At 42.9% G+C, this 18,209-nt stretch overlaps 1 protein-coding gene across 3 annotated transcripts; it reads left to right on the top strand.

Moving 5' to 3' along the window:
- The first annotated feature begins 404 nt into the window (after nt 1-404).
- Nucleotides 405-18,054, top strand: LOC311351395 (26S proteasome non-ATPase regulatory subunit 4-like). Of its 3 annotated transcripts, none has more exons than XM_084471532.1 (19): nt 405-531; nt 1,879-2,514; nt 2,865-2,963; nt 3,087-3,202; nt 3,295-3,419; nt 5,225-5,344; nt 5,700-5,798; nt 6,236-6,355; nt 8,292-8,407; nt 8,520-8,670; nt 14,800-14,940; nt 15,024-15,138; nt 15,565-15,651; nt 15,997-16,065; nt 16,588-16,803; nt 16,976-17,081; nt 17,205-17,336; nt 17,475-17,530; nt 17,616-18,054. In XM_084471532.1, exons 10-19 carry the CDS (start codon nt 8,624-8,626, stop codon nt 17,784-17,786), a joined length of 1,140 nt encoding a protein of 379 aa, XP_084327658.1. In that variant the 5' UTR covers nt 405-531; nt 1,879-2,514; nt 2,865-2,963; nt 3,087-3,202; nt 3,295-3,419; nt 5,225-5,344; nt 5,700-5,798; nt 6,236-6,355; nt 8,292-8,407; nt 8,520-8,623; the 3' UTR covers nt 17,787-18,054. The 3 variants fall into 3 exon arrangements, with proteins under 3 accessions (XP_084327658.1, XP_084327657.1, XP_084327659.1); XM_084471531.1 differs by having other exon boundaries at nt 1,572-2,514; XM_084471533.1 differs by lacking the exons at nt 405-531; nt 1,879-2,514; nt 2,865-2,963; ... (5 more) ...; nt 8,292-8,407; nt 8,520-8,670 and adding an exon at nt 14,213-14,255.
- Nucleotides 18,055-18,209: the final 155 nt, after the last annotated feature.

The following is an 18,209-nucleotide window of genomic DNA, read 5'->3' as shown; positions in this document are numbered from 1 at the left end:
TTGTACTATCAGAAGTATTACTTTTAACCAATATCCTCAAATACAAACTGTTGATGCAGGTCATTTTGTACAATCATATTATTCACACTTGAATGCCAACTTGCTTTTAATAAACAGCTAGTCAACCCCAACGTGTCGAAGTTTAAATCATTTAAATTATGTCGTCAATCAGTGTTCATAATAACATCAATACGAATTGGTGATGTTGTATAGCCATTTTCACCATAACACAAAATGCGTGGAGAACGCATCAAGAGGAGTGCCCACGTGGGTGTGGCGGAGCGGGGTGCCGTCGTCGTTCACGTGTGCAGAACTCATTTACCGGTTTCCGCCTGACCAATCAGGGCGCATGTTTCTTACATGTTTGGATTTTCACTTCGATTTATAATAAGGAAGACGGAAACAACCGCATACTGCTACTCAGATGAACTTCAAGCCATACTTTCCTTGTTGCCGTTTAGTTTAAAACTGCGTGCTGCATATGGCGTTAACAAGAACCTGAGCGGATGTGGCAACTATTAATCAGACGAGGTCAGTAGATAAAAGTCAACCTATGTATCTGTGTATCTGTCTATGTATCTGTGTGTCTGTGTATCTATGTATCTGTGTGTCATCTGTACATCTGTATATCTGTGTATCTGTCTATGTGTCTATGTATCTATGTATCTGTCTATATATCTATGCATCTGTGCATCTGTCTATGTATCTGTGCGTCTGAGTATCTGAGTATCTGTGTATTTGTGTGTCTATATATCTATGTATCTGTATATCTATGTACCTGTGTATGTATCTATGTACCTGTCCACCTGTATATCTCTGTCTCTGTCGTGTCTATTGTGTGTGTCTGTTGGTTACTAGTTTTATTCCTGATGAATTGTACAGGGCAGCTTTTACGGTGGTGATGATATTTCATATTATTCTGCAAACCTTTTGCGGTCCTTTATGAAGCAGTTTATTTTCCTCCAGATAGCATGCAGAAAAATTAACAGGTGACAATGTGCCTGTGCATGTCAACTGCTATTCCATGGTTTGTTATTTGACATGCAGTATGACTTTTGTAACAATGTTTAGGGTATAATATGAGAACAATTGGTCTATTTCCACTGCAGTATGCACACAGGAGTTGAATTTACTTTGAAAGGAAAATCAGATCTTGAGGGCAATGAGATTAGCTACTTAAGCCTTTGTGTCTTGCTGCTGAGAGTGTGCATTGATATTCCCAGCCCATATGCAAACTGACTTAACAAAAGGAGCTGAACTTGGCAGTAGTTTCATGGATGAATAACAGTGGACCCACCCATGGTCTTTAGTCAGTTTTCTCAGTTTCCTCCGTTTTCGCACTTTCCCTTTTCTCAGTCAGCATGTGCTGTCGGTGGACTCAGACGTTAAATAGCATCAGTTAATTGAGTTATATCATCACCAGATTTAGCAATACGGAACATATTCCAAGCTCAGTTTGAAAAAGGAAAAAAAAGAAAAGAGTATTGTTCCCAGAAGGTTTATTTTGGCTCCATGTCCATACACGCTTGTGGACGCTCCCTCCTTGCTGTCACTCATGTGTTTTTTAATAGGCAGCAGTGGGGCACTAATCACAACCCAGGGAGCTGGACTCTGTGAGCTGCTTATCAGATGACATCCTAACAAAGAAGAGGACTTTGAAGGAGCAGTAGTAGAACAGTGTCCTGGCTGTGGTGGAAGCACCATCACCTGTTCATTTCCCCTGGCCTTGCGCATGTGCTTGTGAAGCACAAGGAAATGAATTGCATATAAAATGGAAGAATAAACTATTACTTCTTGTTTCATCTCCATTTTGTCCATTAACTGTTCAACACCGTTCACCTTGTTGGCACGCGGTGTCCTCCTCGTCTCTCGTTCCAGGTCTGGGGTTGGAAGACGGGTCTTCTGGACGTATCACTCATTCTCAGTTCTCCTGGTCGGGTGGCTCGGGGCGGAGTCTCTGGCCCTGCGGGATACCATGGCGTCCACACCAATGTCGGACCATTTGCCCCCAGCTCTGTTGGAAGCCTGTGCGGTCCTAGGAGCCTCGAACGATAGGCTGAAGGAGCTCTACTGGGTAGCCACGCGGTGGACAGACTCCGTCCTCTGACCTATTCAGTCGTTCAGTCAGGCAGACTCTTTATTCAGTGTTTGTGTGACATGCACGACATCATGTGTCCCAACTCATAAAGGAACTCAATTTAAGAAAACTTTGTAAGTACAAATATGATGTTACAAATGTAATTATAATGAGAGAATTTCCATTTAATTCATTTCCATTCATATCCACTCTTTAGTCAAGACCGCTGGGCAAGGATTGTAATGGGACTCCAGAGCTCCCCCTGCTGGAGCCGGAGGTACTGCATGTTGTGGCGTGCAGTACCTTAAGCAGCAGCCCTGCTCAGCGTGAGGTGGTTGGTTCACGAGAGCGACGCAGACGCCCATTCAACATGAAGAAGAAACAACGCCCATCACCACCACCACCATCAGCAGCAGCAGCAGCGTCTGCTGGCTCAGGTCTGGCTTTATGCACGATCGATCTATCACTGTTAGATCTGGCCTGATGTTTGCTGTAAACAGAACTAGTTTGTTTTTGCTTTGCTCCTGTTGCTGAAACATTTAAAAATATATTTTTTATATTTGTTAACTGTTTTTATGGTAATGTTTAATGTACTGAATTGGTGTATTATGCTCAACAATGTGATTTATACTCTAATAATCTTAGAGTGAATAGGTAAACTCATGTTTGATTCCACTTCTCCAACTGGGAAACAATCTTTTTCCCTAATCCTAGCTGACGATGCTTATTGGACCTTAATCCTCTTGCTATATCATTAATGACTGGTGTTTTTGTATCTGTGTTTTAGTCCAGGGTGTTCCTGGTCAGAGAAGGAAAAGCACAAGTGGAGACTTCAGCGTTCCCAAAGATATTGACCTGAAGGCTCTGCCTCAGCTCTGTTTTCCTGGTGTTTACACATACACACAAATATACATACACATACGCACACGCACACAGTCTTTACACACTGGAATATGCGTTGATATACCAAACTCGTTTTAATGTGCTTATTGTCGATTCATTGATTTAGACGGGCTTCAAGTAACCAATGAGCTGAAAGAAGAGCGATTCCACTTCCTGGTGTTCACTGATGTGTTTGGCACCCGGACCCATGGAGTGGTGATGCAGTATTACAGACTTACAACGGTACCTAAGAACACTCCCCTTTCACAACACCCTTGGTAATAAATAAAGTATCACAACGTCCTATATTGAGTTGTGTGCTTCTGCTTGAACAGGAAGGGACACCTATCTACCAGAACGGCCGTGGCTCCTTTCACTCCACCAGACTTTACTCTGCCTATGGTTTCTGTGTGATCTCCAAGTACCCTTACTACACTGCGCTGAAGGACTGTATGTCGTGGTAGGGGCCCCGATGCACCACATCTACCAGGGTTCCCCAAACGGACGGCTACCAAAAAAAGATTTTCAGGGCTGTGAACTGAACTAACTGTGAACTGAGTAACAGCAAACAAGAGCAAAGAGGGAAAAAAAATGCAGTTAAGAGCAAAACAAAGGTCTTTAAAGGGAAAAATCGTGTGTGTGTGTGTGTGTGTGTGTGTGTGTGTGTGTGTGTGTGTGTGTGTGTGTGTGTGTGTGTGTGTGTGTGTGTGTGTGTGTGTGTGTGTGTGTGTGTGTGTGTGTGTGTGTGTGTGTGTCCAGTCTTCTAGTCCAGCTGAGGACCTGTCGTTTGTCTTGTTGCCGTCCCACTGCCCGGGCCACTACATGTGGTGAGGCTGTGGGTGGGCACTTGTCTGTACCACGCAATGAGATGCATCGTATGTCAAAGTGTTCCCTGGTTTTGATTTGTACCTGTTGTTTGGTGTCATGTCTCTGTTTGGCTGAATGGCTTGGGCAGGGTGCCGCAGAAAAGAGCGTGGAGTCTAGCCTACCTTAGGCTGCTCATACCATCACAGAACCCATGCTGTGGTCTGCATGGCAGTCTGAGCTAATGGCTTCTCTGACTGTGTTTCACTTGCTTTGTTGTGCTTATTATTGTGCTCTAAACAACATCAAGAGATGAATTTGGTTGCTAAGCAGCATGCGTGCTGTGTGCGTTGTTAACCCTTATCTGAGTATGTTTGTAGCAATCCTTTGTCGGGTATAGCGCCAAAAGAACTACTTAATTTTTGGGGGGATATCATATAACTATAAATTAGGGCTGTCAAGCATTAAAATATTGAATCAAATTATTGTCAATAGTTAATTGCGATCTGTTCAATGCACCGTGAAAGGCATTTTTCCAGTTTTTAATACTATTATTAACTTGGTAGTGTACGAAATATACTTTCTTTATTCAAGTTGTTCCACCATTGCCGTGCCAAAACAGTCTTCCCTCACAAGCTAAGCCCAAAGGACCAGCTACAGCGGACCGCTCTGTTATAAAATCTACTCTAGGTTCAAGAAGGCCTTGTTTGGCCTCACATTTAACTATTTTCTCATGCTATTTCCTGCAGCTATGGCTGCAGTCGTCTGGATACGCAATACTTGGGGTATGCCGTTTAGAGACACACTTATTTTGAAATCACTCTCACTCATCTTCCATTAAAGCGGCGGAGCCAGCAGTTAGTTTCAAATGAAGCAAAGGTAATTAGCGCGAGCAGCCTTGTCCTTTGAGGTTAGAGATACTTTAGCTTCAACTAACGGGGATGGGATGTGTGAATAAGTACAGCACTACTCTGAAATTTGCACCTAAAAAAACAAAACCCATGCTTAGTGTAGCATCCCTTTATTGAGAGTCGGCGATTTAAAGAGGAATTACGTTAAATGCAGGAAAAAGCATTTATTGTCTCAGAGACTGAACATAATGAAGGCGTGTCTAGTCCCATTCGTCTAGTCCACAGTAGTTTGAGTCATGTGATTGGCTCCTGCACTTACTGGTTGCCGTCCGACAACAAGGCACTGCTCCGCCTCGTCTCTCAATGAATGAATGTCAAGTACCAGTGCATGCGTTAATGCCTCAAGAGAAATTTGCGTTAACGTCGTTATTATGGAGTTTATCACCGAGGCCCTACTATAAACGTAAAAGTATGGTGCCATTCAAAAAGTGACTCTCACACACATCATTAACTCTTTGGTTAATTGTAAAACCTGTCTATTTTTGTTTAAAGGCTGAGTGACTCTGCAGATAATCTCTGTAACGATAACCACCGACTGTGTGTTCTCCAGATGTTCTCCCTGCCTCCTCTCAACATAGTGTTACCGTCCAGAGAAGATAAGGACTGCCCGCCCGTACACCTAGACCTCCAAATACCCCTGCTCTGCTTCAGACCCCCGCAGCTCCTCCAGGTCACACACACACACACACACACACACACACACACACACACACACACACACACACACACACACACACACACACACACACACACACACACACACACACACACACACACACACACAGGGGGATGCAAACCACCTTTTGGCGAAATTCCCAGTTTTTAAGTGTTTTGATCTGCAAAAATATATCTTTTTGGGGGAGGGGGTTACGTCTCATGGGCGCTGTGCATTGCTAGTTTCCTTTCTTTTCTGGCAAAGAAATGTTGTCACCCTTTTTGGGCCGTCACCAGTTTGCACTGCTGCACACCTCAAACAGAGTCATAAACAGCACTGTACTGAAGCGGATCTCCTTGCCTCCGTCTAGGTGCTGTCCTCTCTCCTCCAGGAACAGAGGGTCGTGTTATTTTCTGCTGATTGGGCACAGCTCACTCTGGTGGCCGAGAGTCTCCTGCTATTTCTAAAGGTCTGCTGATGTTCCAATCATAGTCCCCTTGTAAAGTCACACACTAAAAATAGCTGTGCACTGGTCTTCATGAACGGTACAGTTTACTCAGCTTTTTACATTGTGTTTCCCTCTTTTCATAAGGGTGATGGAAGCTATATGAGCCTTATTAAGCCTTTTTTATTTTTGGTATTGTTCATTTCTGTAAGTAAGACTGGATTGGTATAGTGATCTGTTTTCAATGACTCCTGTGTGCAATGTCACTTCCAGTTTTGTGTGTTTTTTTTAAACTACATTATTAGCTAATGAGCTGTACTTAACAGCTGCCATTTGACATTCACTTCTTTGTTCTCAGAAAGTAACGACATTGAAAAGCCTGGATTGATTTATTTAGTAATCTGCTTGGATGGATCAATTAGTCCATCTATCTTCCACCCATGTATCTGCCTGTCCTGCAGCCCATGTCATGGCAGCATCCATATGTCCCTGTCCTGGCCAGTGGCATGCTGGACTTCCTCATGGCTCCAACTGCCTTCCTCATGGGCTGTCACAGCAGCCATTATAACGACGTCGCTGCTGTGAGTACATACTATGTATCTTCTGGGGTGAATGTAATGTAGGAAGGAGCAGGGCCTTTTGTCCACTAGGCTACGACCCATTTGAGACACTTTTTAGTCTTGTCATCATGTAGGGGCATTGTCATGAGCAATGTCGGGTTGCGGGGGCAGCAGCTCTAGCAAGGGGCCCCAGACTTCCCTTTCCCGGGCCACATTGACCAGCTCTGGCGGGGGGATCCCGAGGCGTTCCCAGGCCAGTGTTGAGATATAATCTCTCCAGCTAGTCCTGGGTCTTCCCGAGGTCTCCTCCCCACTGGACATGCCCAGTTGGCATCCTTACCAGCCTGAACCACCTCAACTGACTCCTTTCTAAGCAGAGGAGCAGCGGCTCTAATCCGAGTTCCTCACGGATGGCTGAGCTTCTCACTCTATCCCTAAGGGAGACGCCAGCCACCCTCCTGAGAAAACCCATTTCGCCACTTGTACCTGCGATCTCGTCCTCTCGTTCATCACCCATCCTTCATGACCATAGGTGAGGGTCGGAACGAAGACCGACCAGTAGATCGAGAGCTTTGCCTTGCGGCTCTCTTTTCATCACAACAGTGCGGTAAAGCGAATGCAATACCGCCCCCGCTGCTCCGATTCTCTGGCCAATCTCACGCTCCATCATACCCTCACTCGCGAATAAGACCCAGAGGTACTTGAACACCTTCACTTGGGCTAAGGACTCATTCCCTCTCTGGAGTAGGCAGTAGTGAGTAGTGACCAAGACTAATCTGAAAGAGATCTGTTTATTCATGTAGCTAGTGAAGTGAATATTGTCTAACTAAAATCACTGGCATAACACATATCAGCACGCCATTGTTTGACTCGGCATGGCTGCTAACGTTAGAATGCAATAAGAGGACTGCGTTGAGAAACTTAACGTAACGTTTGATTATGTTAAGCTCCATGTCCTACAACCTGCACAGGGACTATGACAAAGATACCCCATTGTGATTGATTGTTGATTCGCAGGCTAGAGCCGTCAAAAATCGACCTTGGTGTGATTTCGCATATCGGATATATACATATACATACATATACATATATATACACGTATTAACTGCAAAATTTGATTGAAAAATTAAGGTATTTAAAATGCCCACTCAAATTAGCAGCATTGCATATTGTAACACAAATGCACAAATAGTTCAAAAGGATAGGATGCATAGGACAAAATCAGGACATTCTTTCTTTTGCACTCAGTACATTGAAATGCCATCGCTGTGTTCCGATATCCATACTTCCATGAGTACACTTAAACGTAGTACACTATCCGCTCTCACTAAGTGCGCTGATTTTCAGATGTCAGTGTCGTTCCAAATCGTATACTCCGTAGTCCACTAACCGGAAATTCTGCTCGGAAACTGGCTCCACCTCTTCCGCTATGTAGCTAAGATGGCCGCGGTTGAGTACGAAAAGTGTGCATCGATCCACACTTCGCTGTTTGACCATTTTGAGTACACTATCCGGGTCCTTTCAGTATACTTCTTTTCGCCCCGATCTGAATTGGAACGCCCTACGTAAGTATAGTGAGTACGGATAGTATGGATATCAGAACACAGCACAGGTCTAATAGAAAGCTACCATTTTGAAAACAGGCAGTTTTTTTTAATTTTTAAAGACCAATGTGCGTTTCTTGGAAAACAGAAGGTACCTGTATGCTAATTCATAGGTTTTCACAAATGGAAGTTCCTCAAACATGATACTAACTGTCAAGCTACGTATAACCTTTTATGAACTTGCCCAAGGATCAATAATCCTGAACTCAAGGCTCAGGATCAATAATCCTGAAACATTTTCTCACTACTCATTACTCTCAATACTTTCAATGATCAAAAAACATTAAATTATTACAGCTAATTAACTAATTAGATAATTGTGGTCCTGGCCTACCCTGCTTCCTGTGGTGAAGGACACGGACGACTTGATCCTCCTCCACATTGCTGCGGGTACGGTCTGCAGGTCTCAGTGTGGCACCGTTGGTCTGCCAGAGAGCCCCGTCTCCGCAGCAGACTGCTTCACACAAAGGTTTGGATTTGTTTGTAGTCTATAATAACATAACAATTGTGTGGACTATGGTTTGCTGGTCCGTCTGCTGCCATTACGGAAGGCGGGTCAGTGCGTCTTTGTGTTTCTGCAGGTGTATGTCCCTGCAGCTGCACTTCCAGCTGTTTCAGTGCCAGCGATCCAGCTGACATCAATGAGCAGAGGGCACAGAAGAGGGCGTGGCAGAAAAGCCTCAACATGGACATCCAAAAGATCATGCTGGAACTCATGGTCAACATTTTCAGGTCTGGTGGTATCTGTGGAAATGATTTTGGTCAGTGACCTAGTGTCAGCCATGAGAATAGGCTGTGTTGTTTATTGTACTGTGGAAAAAGACAAGTCAAGCCCATTTTATTTGTAAAGCCCTTGTTCACAGTTACAGTCCCAAGGTACAAGCCTTATATTCATGCCGACCCCCCTCCTAAATCTAGCCCCACATTCCACATTTCGTTTTTTAACGCAGAGAGAGAGATCCCTCCTTCCAGGGATGGATTTGAGTGCAATGGCTGCCATGCATTTTAGGATTACAAGCAAACATTAACAATAAAATGTAATTAGTATTGTCAATGCTGCTGGCTGGTGAGCAAGCCGTCAGGGGTACGCAGGCGTCAAGTCCCGATCACAACAAGACACTAAAACAGAGACCACATTATGGTTACATAGGGCAGGGTGGACAATGAACATGTAGAGAACCTCTAATCTAGTACCTATCGGCAGTAAGGGTAGGCAAGTGCTGGTCGCTTTAGCTATAATAAAAGATGAGGGACACTCCTCTGAGCCAAATGAGAGACTAAAGAGGTAGGTTTTAATTTTGGATTTTAGATTCCCTGATTACAGGCAGCAGACTGTTCCACAGATAAGTGGTAACACGTTAAAATTTGATCTGGCATTAATTGGAATCCAGTGGAGGGAGGAGAGAATATGAGTAATGTGGTTGAACTTTCTGTTCTGTTCTAGGTAGGAGTCAAAGTTTTCTGCATAAGCTGGAGGCTTTTTGTGGTGTAGTATGTTTGTCCAGAGAACGGTGCATTACAATAATTATTGTGTGTTAGAGAGTCTCTGGATCTGCTCCGGATAGCATTGGTCTGATTTAAGCAATGTTAATAAGATGAATGAATGCAGATCTTGTTATACTTTGTGCATGTTGATCAAAAGAAAGCATAGGGTTGAAAAAGATGCCAATCATTTTGATACAGGAATTGTGGGAGATAGCATAGCCCTCAAAAAAATGTGTGACCTCTCCAAATATTTGTATTGTTGTTTGTATGTTTATTGTTGATTCTGCCCGCTAGGCTGCAAGTCGTTTTGGGACATCCATCTATAAATTGCAGTCAGGCAAGAATCAAGCTTCTGGATCTGGGAGGAGTGGATTGAGCAAATTGGAATGTCGATTTGAGTGTAATAATTTTGTAGCTATTAATATTATCAACTAGAGGAAGCAGGTAGACTTCAAGGAGCAGTCGACCAAGGTCCGACCCTTGGGGTAGACCAAAGCTTAGGTTGCATTGTTCTGATTGAGTCTTCACAGAGAACAAATTACAATTACAATTCTATTGGCGAGAAGATCTAAATAAGAGAAGAGCCAACGCTTTGATGCCAACATAGTGTTCAAGACGATCTAAAGGAATGCTTTGGTCAATTGTGTCAAACATGCCTTTGAGGTCAAGCAGCACCAGCCGGGAGCTTGCTGTCCATGGTAAGATAAGATTGTTTACCACTCCAGTCACAGCCATTTCAGTGGAATAGAAAGTCCTAGGTTCAAATACGTCACTTGTCATCAGGTGATTAATGTTTTTTTGGCTCCAATTCTTTCCAGTACATTAGGAAGTAATGGAAGGTTAAAGATTAGCCGATAGCTGCTGAGTACTTCAGGGTCTAGGCTAGACTTCTTGAGTATAAGCTTTATCACAGGAGTCTTAACAGTAGAGGGAACTGTTTTGATAGACCGTGACAAGTTCATGATATTGAGCATAGCAGGACCAACCGTTTCATTCAGTGAGATTGTGCTGAACCAGGAAGGTTGCTTCAGGGCAGACACATGGTGCTGCCATGGTGGCAGGGTGATGGACTAACTGTGAAGCCAGCGTGGTGTCTGTGATGGACGGATAGCCTTTGAGAGAGACTCAGCAAACGGTCATTCTCAGGATTATTCACATGAATGTTAAAATCCCTAATTAACAGAACATTGTCAGAATATGAAGTTCGGCCACCAATTCTGAGAATTCATCCACAAAAAGTGAATTGAGACCCAGTGGGCGCGGTAATCTAAGCAGAATGAATCTGCAATGTTTTTTGTTTGTTTGATAGGAAGGAGGAGCCAAAGCCTTTTTTGGATTATCGAGAGATATTTGTGAGTGTGAAACCTAGTTTGGTGGGGTAGCTTCATGATATGGTAGAAATGTCTGGTTTTAGCCAGGGTTTCACATAGGCCCAGGAAATAAAATTTCTACAATAAGATCCTGAACCAAGAGTGATTGGATATTCATGAACGCGATTTTTGAGCTTGTTTATGTCCGAGGGATTTGGGATACTACTCAGCTCTGAGGACGAGGTAGTGGGAGGAGTAGCAATGAGACTTTAGCAAAGTTGCGCTGTGACCATTATTGAAGACCATTATACCAGTATTAAAACATGGAGGCGCCTCAGTGATAGCATTACATGCTACATCACCCTGGTTAACTAGCTTAGTTAACCCAACCAGTGTTCTATCTAGACTCTGCAACTTGGCTAGTATGTTGCTAGCAGGTTCTCTAATCTCCTGCATACCAGCGTGCTGTTGGTGAATGTGTCATGCCTGGCTAAAAGATCTGCTTTCTGACATAATTGAGGCACCTAACCAAGTGGGTTGAAGGCGTATTTCATCAACATGCCGGGGAGGGCCAAAACCCAAGCCCTGGTCTACATACTATCATGCCAGCAAACTGTTTAGGGCTATAAATCTATAACACTATAACGCTCATCATTATCGCTGAGAGGTCAGCCCTGAGGGCCAGACATGATCAAGCGATATTTTGAGAAATTGTGAATGAAATGATTATATGATTATATAATTATATGATTGTTGTATTAAATTGTATGACTTATTTATTAAATGCTTGACATGACATGTTCCTCATTCCTTATCAAAGTTAAGTCTTTCATAATAGAAATGTGTTAGTCTGTTAAATAAAATTCACAACTGTTTCAATGTTATGTGTTGCCTCCAGGGATGTGAGCAGCCATCTTAACTTTGAACACAGAGTGTTTAACAGTGAAGAGTTCCTCAAGACCCGAGAGCCGCCAGAAATGCTTTTCTAAAAAATGGTGAATTATTAGTTCTCTCTCATACTGGCTCGCACTCTCACTCTCTCTCTCTCATGGGTGTGTGGGCGGGCGTGTGTGTGTGTGTCTCACGTGTTTGTTCTGTGCCATAGGTTTTGGAGACCCACGTATTTCACTTCTTTCTGAAAGTTCGCCTTAACAGGAAGATGGACTCTTTCGCTCGCATGGAGCTCCACACACGCTCAGAGATGCAGAAGTCAGTAATACGCTCACCTTCCTCCTCATAAGCTCTCCGCTCACCGAAAATGTGTAGAGAACAAACGGATGCTGAGGCATATTAAATCCCAGACGGACTCACTTATCAAGTCCATTTATTTTGATCAGCTGTAAAAGAGCGCATCAAAATCGTCAGGCGAGGATGAATGAATACACTCCACGCCCGATACTACGTGCTGCGCTCCACGTCACACTCTGTGTTAGGCAGATCCATTTGTCTAGAGTGACTCTTGCATGTCTTTAGCTTGCACTAATAGTAAGACATTACTTATACGTAGTAAGATGAATAATTGAGTAATGAATTGAATAAAGAATATTAATTATCTTGCAGATGTATTTGCAAACGCTAAATAATTACTGTACACACCTCACACATTCAGCATCATGGAATTGAATGTATACTGTGCAATATAGCTTCTTCCACACGTATTGCTGTGTAGGTTGAAGTGCATGGTGGAGACCCCTCGCAGGCCCACCATGCAGCCCGTCAGGCTATCAGTGCCCACAGTTGGTTTCAAAATGCTGCAGCTAAAGAAACATCTGTTTAATTGTTATGTGTGTCTTGTTTTATAATCTGCCTGTTTGAATGGTGTACGTAACGAAAGTATCAAGACATTCCCTTCCCTATTTCCCCATCCTTTTGGCTCTTTGAACATTTAATTGCCTTCCCCTGCTCTCTTTACTCCTTTCAACTCATCCCCCCCCATCTCATTGCCTTCCTCTCTCTGTATCTCTCTCCCCCTAGTCCTCCGAAATGCATGAGGGTCTTTAAGCTGCCAGAGCTCCCTGCCTCCCTGTCACTCCTGTGTTTTTACCCATGCCAGTCAAAATATTCTGCAAATAAATGGATTATATGTGCCATGGTTGTAGTAAATGCAGAGGTGATACAACGGAAGCTATAAGTAGCCTGGTAGTCGTGGGGACCGGATTCCCCCACCTGTAAAGTGAGCAGAAAGCTAAACATGATGTATAGGGTGAGATAACCACCTGGACAAACACCCACACCAAATATGAACTGCGGTGACTTTAGTCACAGGCCACACCCATTTCGATGCCACGCAAACTATGTTGACTTTATCTTGTTCAGAATTTGATTCTAAACAAGTTTTGCATTGGACTCAAGATCATAGGAGTCCATTTTGATGTTGATAAAAGCATGAAGTCTTTTTGCGTTTTAAACCACACCCTTTTTAGAAGTTAATGGGTCCTGGGTGCTTTAATCTGTATTTTACAGACTTCGCTTCATGTCAGATTGAAGACATTGATCCATAGATGATATGTGCTAAAGGTTTATTGTCTAATTGAAAAAACCAGGGTCCTTAGGGAATTTAGTGTTTTTAACAAAGTTCAAGATAGTCATAAATCTATCCAAATAAAGTCACAGGTTCTTCAAGCATATTTGTTCACCATGAGGATATGCATGTGTGAACAAAGTTTCATGACTGTTAGTTATAACGTTTACGAGATATGCTTGTTCAAAGTTTGCATTTTTTGACTATTGCTATAGCGCCACCTTTAGGCCAATCAGTGTGATATTTGCTCTGTTAATCTTGAGTCAGCCTCTACAGCTGTAGTAAGTTTCATAAAAAGCGTGCGAGCGGTTTAGGCTGTATAAGTCAAACGTTGCCTTCGCACTTTGTGCTTGGCACCCTAATAAATACGTAGCATTTCAGCATTCACACCAAAAAAGATCTCTCTCTCTCTCTCTCTCTCTCTCTCTCTCTCTCTCTCTCTCTCTCTCTCTCTCTCTCTCTCTCTCTCTCTCTCTCTCTCTCTCTCTCTCTCTCTCTCTCTCTCTCTCTCTCTCTCTCTCTCTCTCTCTCTCTGAAATGCGCTCTCTCTCTCTCTCTCTCTCTCTCTGAAATGCTATACTACATACTGCATACTGACGCAGTATATACTGTGCACTACATACTACTCCCCGCCATAGTATGCAAGTATGACAAGTATCATGCAGTGCACTACACAGTCACATGACCAAACAATTGTGACGACATTTGACGTGTCAGACTGGCGTGGTTTTCGAGCCGGCTCTCCCCTAAATTTACGCATATATATATATTAATATAATATATTAATATTATATTAATATATATATATATTGTTTTCCATAGGCCGATATATATTTTTTTTTTTACCATTTTGAACATATCTATCATTCTATCTATCTATCATTATATCTATCTATCATTCTAACATATCTCTCTCTCGAACACCATTACCCACAATCCCCCACGATAGCTTTGACAACCAGTAGAGAATCCAAAATGGGGCTCGAAAGTACTATGGTTTGGTAAGAAAATAAAATGTGATGTTGCGTGTAAATGTTTCTTGTTTCTTTTTTAAATGTTCTTATCCACATTGCCTCTTAGAGTAACGGACCCGGTGGCCTTGCTCTGGTCCTAAGTCAACCTTTTATTAACCTGTGTGTCCATTGTTTATCATCACTGCTGGCTCAGTGAACGTCTGAGTCATTTCCCAGCTAGCTAACAACAATGTCATCCCGTCTGGAAGACGTCGTTCGCCGCACATTGTTTCTCTGAAGTATCGATAACGATTCTTTTTAAGAGTGTTGGGATCACGTTGTATTGTGTTGACTGTTATGATGACGTTCACTCTGCTGAGAAAAACACGACTGTTGGACCTGAACAATTCATCTTGTATTGATCTGTATTAATTGGGTGGCTAAAGGATTGACATAGTCTATAGTCTAATTATTGCAAAGCTCTGACACATGTCATTGCTGTCCAACGTCGGCACAATGTTCACTGAATCCCCAGACTCAAGTAAAGCTTTGGATAGTTGGGTTCATCAGACCACTTCGTCTTCTATCTTAGTGTGGACAACAGTGAATACATGCGTAATGGAGACTTCCTGCCCACAAGACTGCAAGCCCAACAGGACGCAGTGAATATCGTCTGTCACTCCAAGACCCGCAGCAACCCAGAGAACAACGTGGGCCTCATCACTATGGCCAAGTAAGAAAGCAACACATTGTGTATACATTGAGCAAAAATGTACAATTAATATTAATAATAAAAATATGTACGTCTTCTGTCAGCAATTGCGAAGTGCTGACCACGTTGACTCCAGACACGGGAAGGATTCTGTCCAAGCTGCATGCTGTCCAGCCCCGTGGAAACATCTGCTTCTGCACAGGCATCAGGGTGGCACATGTGAGTAGAGGGACTGGATGCAAATCACTGCAGCCTCTGAGTAGCTTATAATAGCTTCTTCATTCTCCTTTTAAAAGCAACAAGTTAGGATGTTTGAGAAAACAACTAAAACATATTGCATTAGCTATTTTCAAGTAACTCAATGTTAGTGACACTAAGGTTTGAGTACTTTGTTGTTTGTACTTTATTGAACCTGTCCCTCTTAACTGTCTCTCAACTTCTGTGCCACAAGAGGCACAAAACACAATTTTTAACAAAATAATACAATCAGACCCTTGAGACTTTCCGCCCGGCCCCCTGCTCAGCATCAGGCATGCCATATAAATAAATGGAGTTCAGGACACAGGATCAAGTGCATTAGATTCTAGGAGATTCATTTTAAATGTTTCTATAGTTCCTGGTTCACTGTTTTTGTCTCCTCTGCAGCTTGCTCTGAAGCACAGACAGGGGAAAAACCACAAGATGCGCATCATTGCATTTGTTGGCAGTCCAGTTGAAGACAACGAGAAGGATGTAAGTTTGGTGTCTTGTATTCAATGTCAGTTGCTACTATTGAACAATTTGTTATTTCCTTAAACATGTGTCAAGCAAGCAACAATTTTGCACTCAACCTTTTTAGTACATGTTGTACACCTAATGTTGCTGGACATATTGATCAACTGCATATGTTTGATATGTTATTTAATATTTATGCCAAAAGCTTTCAGTTTTGGACTAATCAATGTTTTATTATATGGCTTCATTATGAGCTGAACTTTTACATCTAGCTAGTATTTCTGATATTGTCAGCACACAATTGTCTCTGACAATAAGCCAATGTGTTTTTGATTTATTGAACAATGTTTTCCTCTCCCCTAGTTGATTAAAATGGCCAAGCGTCTCAAGAAAGAAAAGGTCAATGTGGATATCATCAACTTTGGAGAGGAGGTACATATTTTTCTTCTTTAAGGTGTAAGTGGAACTTACACCTTAAGTTCAGCTCGAATTTGAATCCCATGAGATTTTAAAATGTGTTTTAGGCTATGAGTTCTAGGAAGGTGGCGTTTTATCCCCAAGGTTACTACCCACGCCAAACTTGTGATTCTTTTTTTACCGTTATATATGAGGGTTATGTTGAGCGATGTTGTATATGAAATGCCACTCTTTGGCATTATACTACGAGTATCCGAGAAGCATTGGTAGCTATTGTACGCAGAAATCCATATAAACTGCTGCCTAAACAGAGCTCCACCAATCCATACACACATCCTCTCTGAGAAGCCTAACCATCTTTCGGATGTGGATATCACCAGCAACCGCTGTCCAGATGAAGTTCCACACATCCACACTCACTGTGTCGTTATACCATAAGTGACAGAGAAGCTTAAACCTTGCTCGTACATACGTGGCCTTCGGCATCAACCACTGGCCAGATCGTGTATGTAATTCCCTTTTATGTTTTACCCACAGGAGATTAACACAGAGAAGCTGACTACCTTCATAAACACCCTGAATGGAAAAGAGGGAGTGGGATCTCACTTGGTCACAGTCCCTCCAGGGCCCAGCCTGGCCGATGCTCTCCTTTCCTCACCCATCTTGGCTGGGGAGGGCGGTGCTATCCTCGGCCTTGGGGCCAGTGACTTTGAGTTTGGAGTGGATCCAAGTGCAGACCCTGAACTGGCCTTGGTAAACATTGTTTTATGTGTCGCAACATGCAGCACTAACCTTTTGGTTATTCCTACTTCATTAGAAGACTTTTGATGATTTGCATAAGGCCAGTAGGCCTTGAGAACATTTTTGAGATGATGGTCCAGTTTACAGATAGTTGGTGATCATCATTCCTCTGAACTATCTACAGGCTTTGAGAGTATCTATGGAGGAGCAGAGACAGAGACAGGAGGACGAGGCCCGTAGAGCTTCTGTGGTGTCTGCTGCTGAGGCCGGGGTGCCCTCTCCTGCAGACGGTGAGCAAGTGTCCACCTCTCCGTTTGGCACACAATCCAACTTCATTGTTCTGTTGGAGTTCTCTTCTCTCGCCAAGTGTTCTCTTCTTATTCCTTCCTTTGTTTCATTTGTTTCTGTTGCAGAGAGTGAGGAGGCCCTGTTGAAGATGTCTGTCCCTCAGACGGATACAGCCACACCCGCTCTGCCTGACTTCAGCCGCATGACGGAGGACGAGCAGATCGCCTATGCCCTGCAGATGTCCATGCAGGGTGGAGGTTGGTCACTAAAAACATTTGAGAAGCATGACCTTGATTTGCATATAGATATCCATATATTATATCCTATATATGATATCCTTCTATTACATTGATTCACCTGCTGGTTGTCAATGCAAGTTTGTCCCTCTGTCTCAGAGACTGGAGGTGAGGACATGGACACTGGGGCTGACGTGGAATCCGGGGAGGCCAAGGTAAGAGTCCATTCCTAAGGAAATCTTTGCCACATCTCCCTTGTTATTAGTGTACATTGATTTGTATCGTCTCTGATGTCCGTAGGATGAGGAGGACTACGACGTCATGCAAGACCCAGAGTTTCTTCAGAGTGTCTTAGAAAATCTCCCTGGAGTGGACCCTAATAACGAAGCCATCCGCAATGCAATGGGTTCTCTTGCCCCCCAAACAGGGTCAAAACCTGACGCCAAGAAGGATGAGGAAAGCAAGAAATAAAGAGCGTAGGACTAATAAACAAAATAAGGCCAGGCGTAATTTTATTTCAGTTTTACCGATTTGCCTCATGAACTCACTTGATGAGGCATTCTTTACAACCACAAACTTCATGTAAACTTCCTTCAATATTTTTCTATTTGAAACATGTTTGACATGTTAGTGTGTGTGTGGGTTTATTTGTGCATGTGTGTTAGTCTGGACATAATTGAGGCTTTTGTATTGCGACGACTCCGCAACAACTACTTAATAAATGTACAATATGAAAATTGCTCTTGGTGATCCACTTAATGAAAGAAGTTTGGGGAGGAATTGTCTTCCATGTCAATCTAGACAGTTTTTTTTCTTGATGATTTTATCAATTAAAAGAACTGCAAATGTAAATAAATGGCAACAACCTTCTGCCAATGGGTTGAGATTTCTCTC

Source organism: Micromesistius poutassou, assembly GCF_964030765.1.
Source record: "Micromesistius poutassou genome assembly, chromosome: 8".
Taxonomy (NCBI): domain Eukaryota; kingdom Metazoa; phylum Chordata; class Actinopteri; order Gadiformes; family Gadidae; genus Micromesistius; species Micromesistius poutassou.
This window is presented reverse-complemented; position numbering and strand designations above follow the sequence as displayed.

Excerpts from the sequence above, each read along its gene's own strand:
- LOC311351395 (XM_084471532.1), top strand. The coding sequence starts at position 8,624 with ATGGACATCCAAAAGATCATGCTGGAACTCATGGTCAACATTTTCAG. Across the intron at positions 14,941-15,023 it reads GGCCTCATCACTATGGCCAA|CAATTGCGAAGTGCTGACCA; the intron begins GTAAGAAAGCAA and ends GTCTTCTGTCAG. Across the intron at positions 17,337-17,474 it reads GATGTCCATGCAGGGTGGAG|AGACTGGAGGTGAGGACATG; the intron begins GTTGGTCACTAA and ends CCTCTGTCTCAG.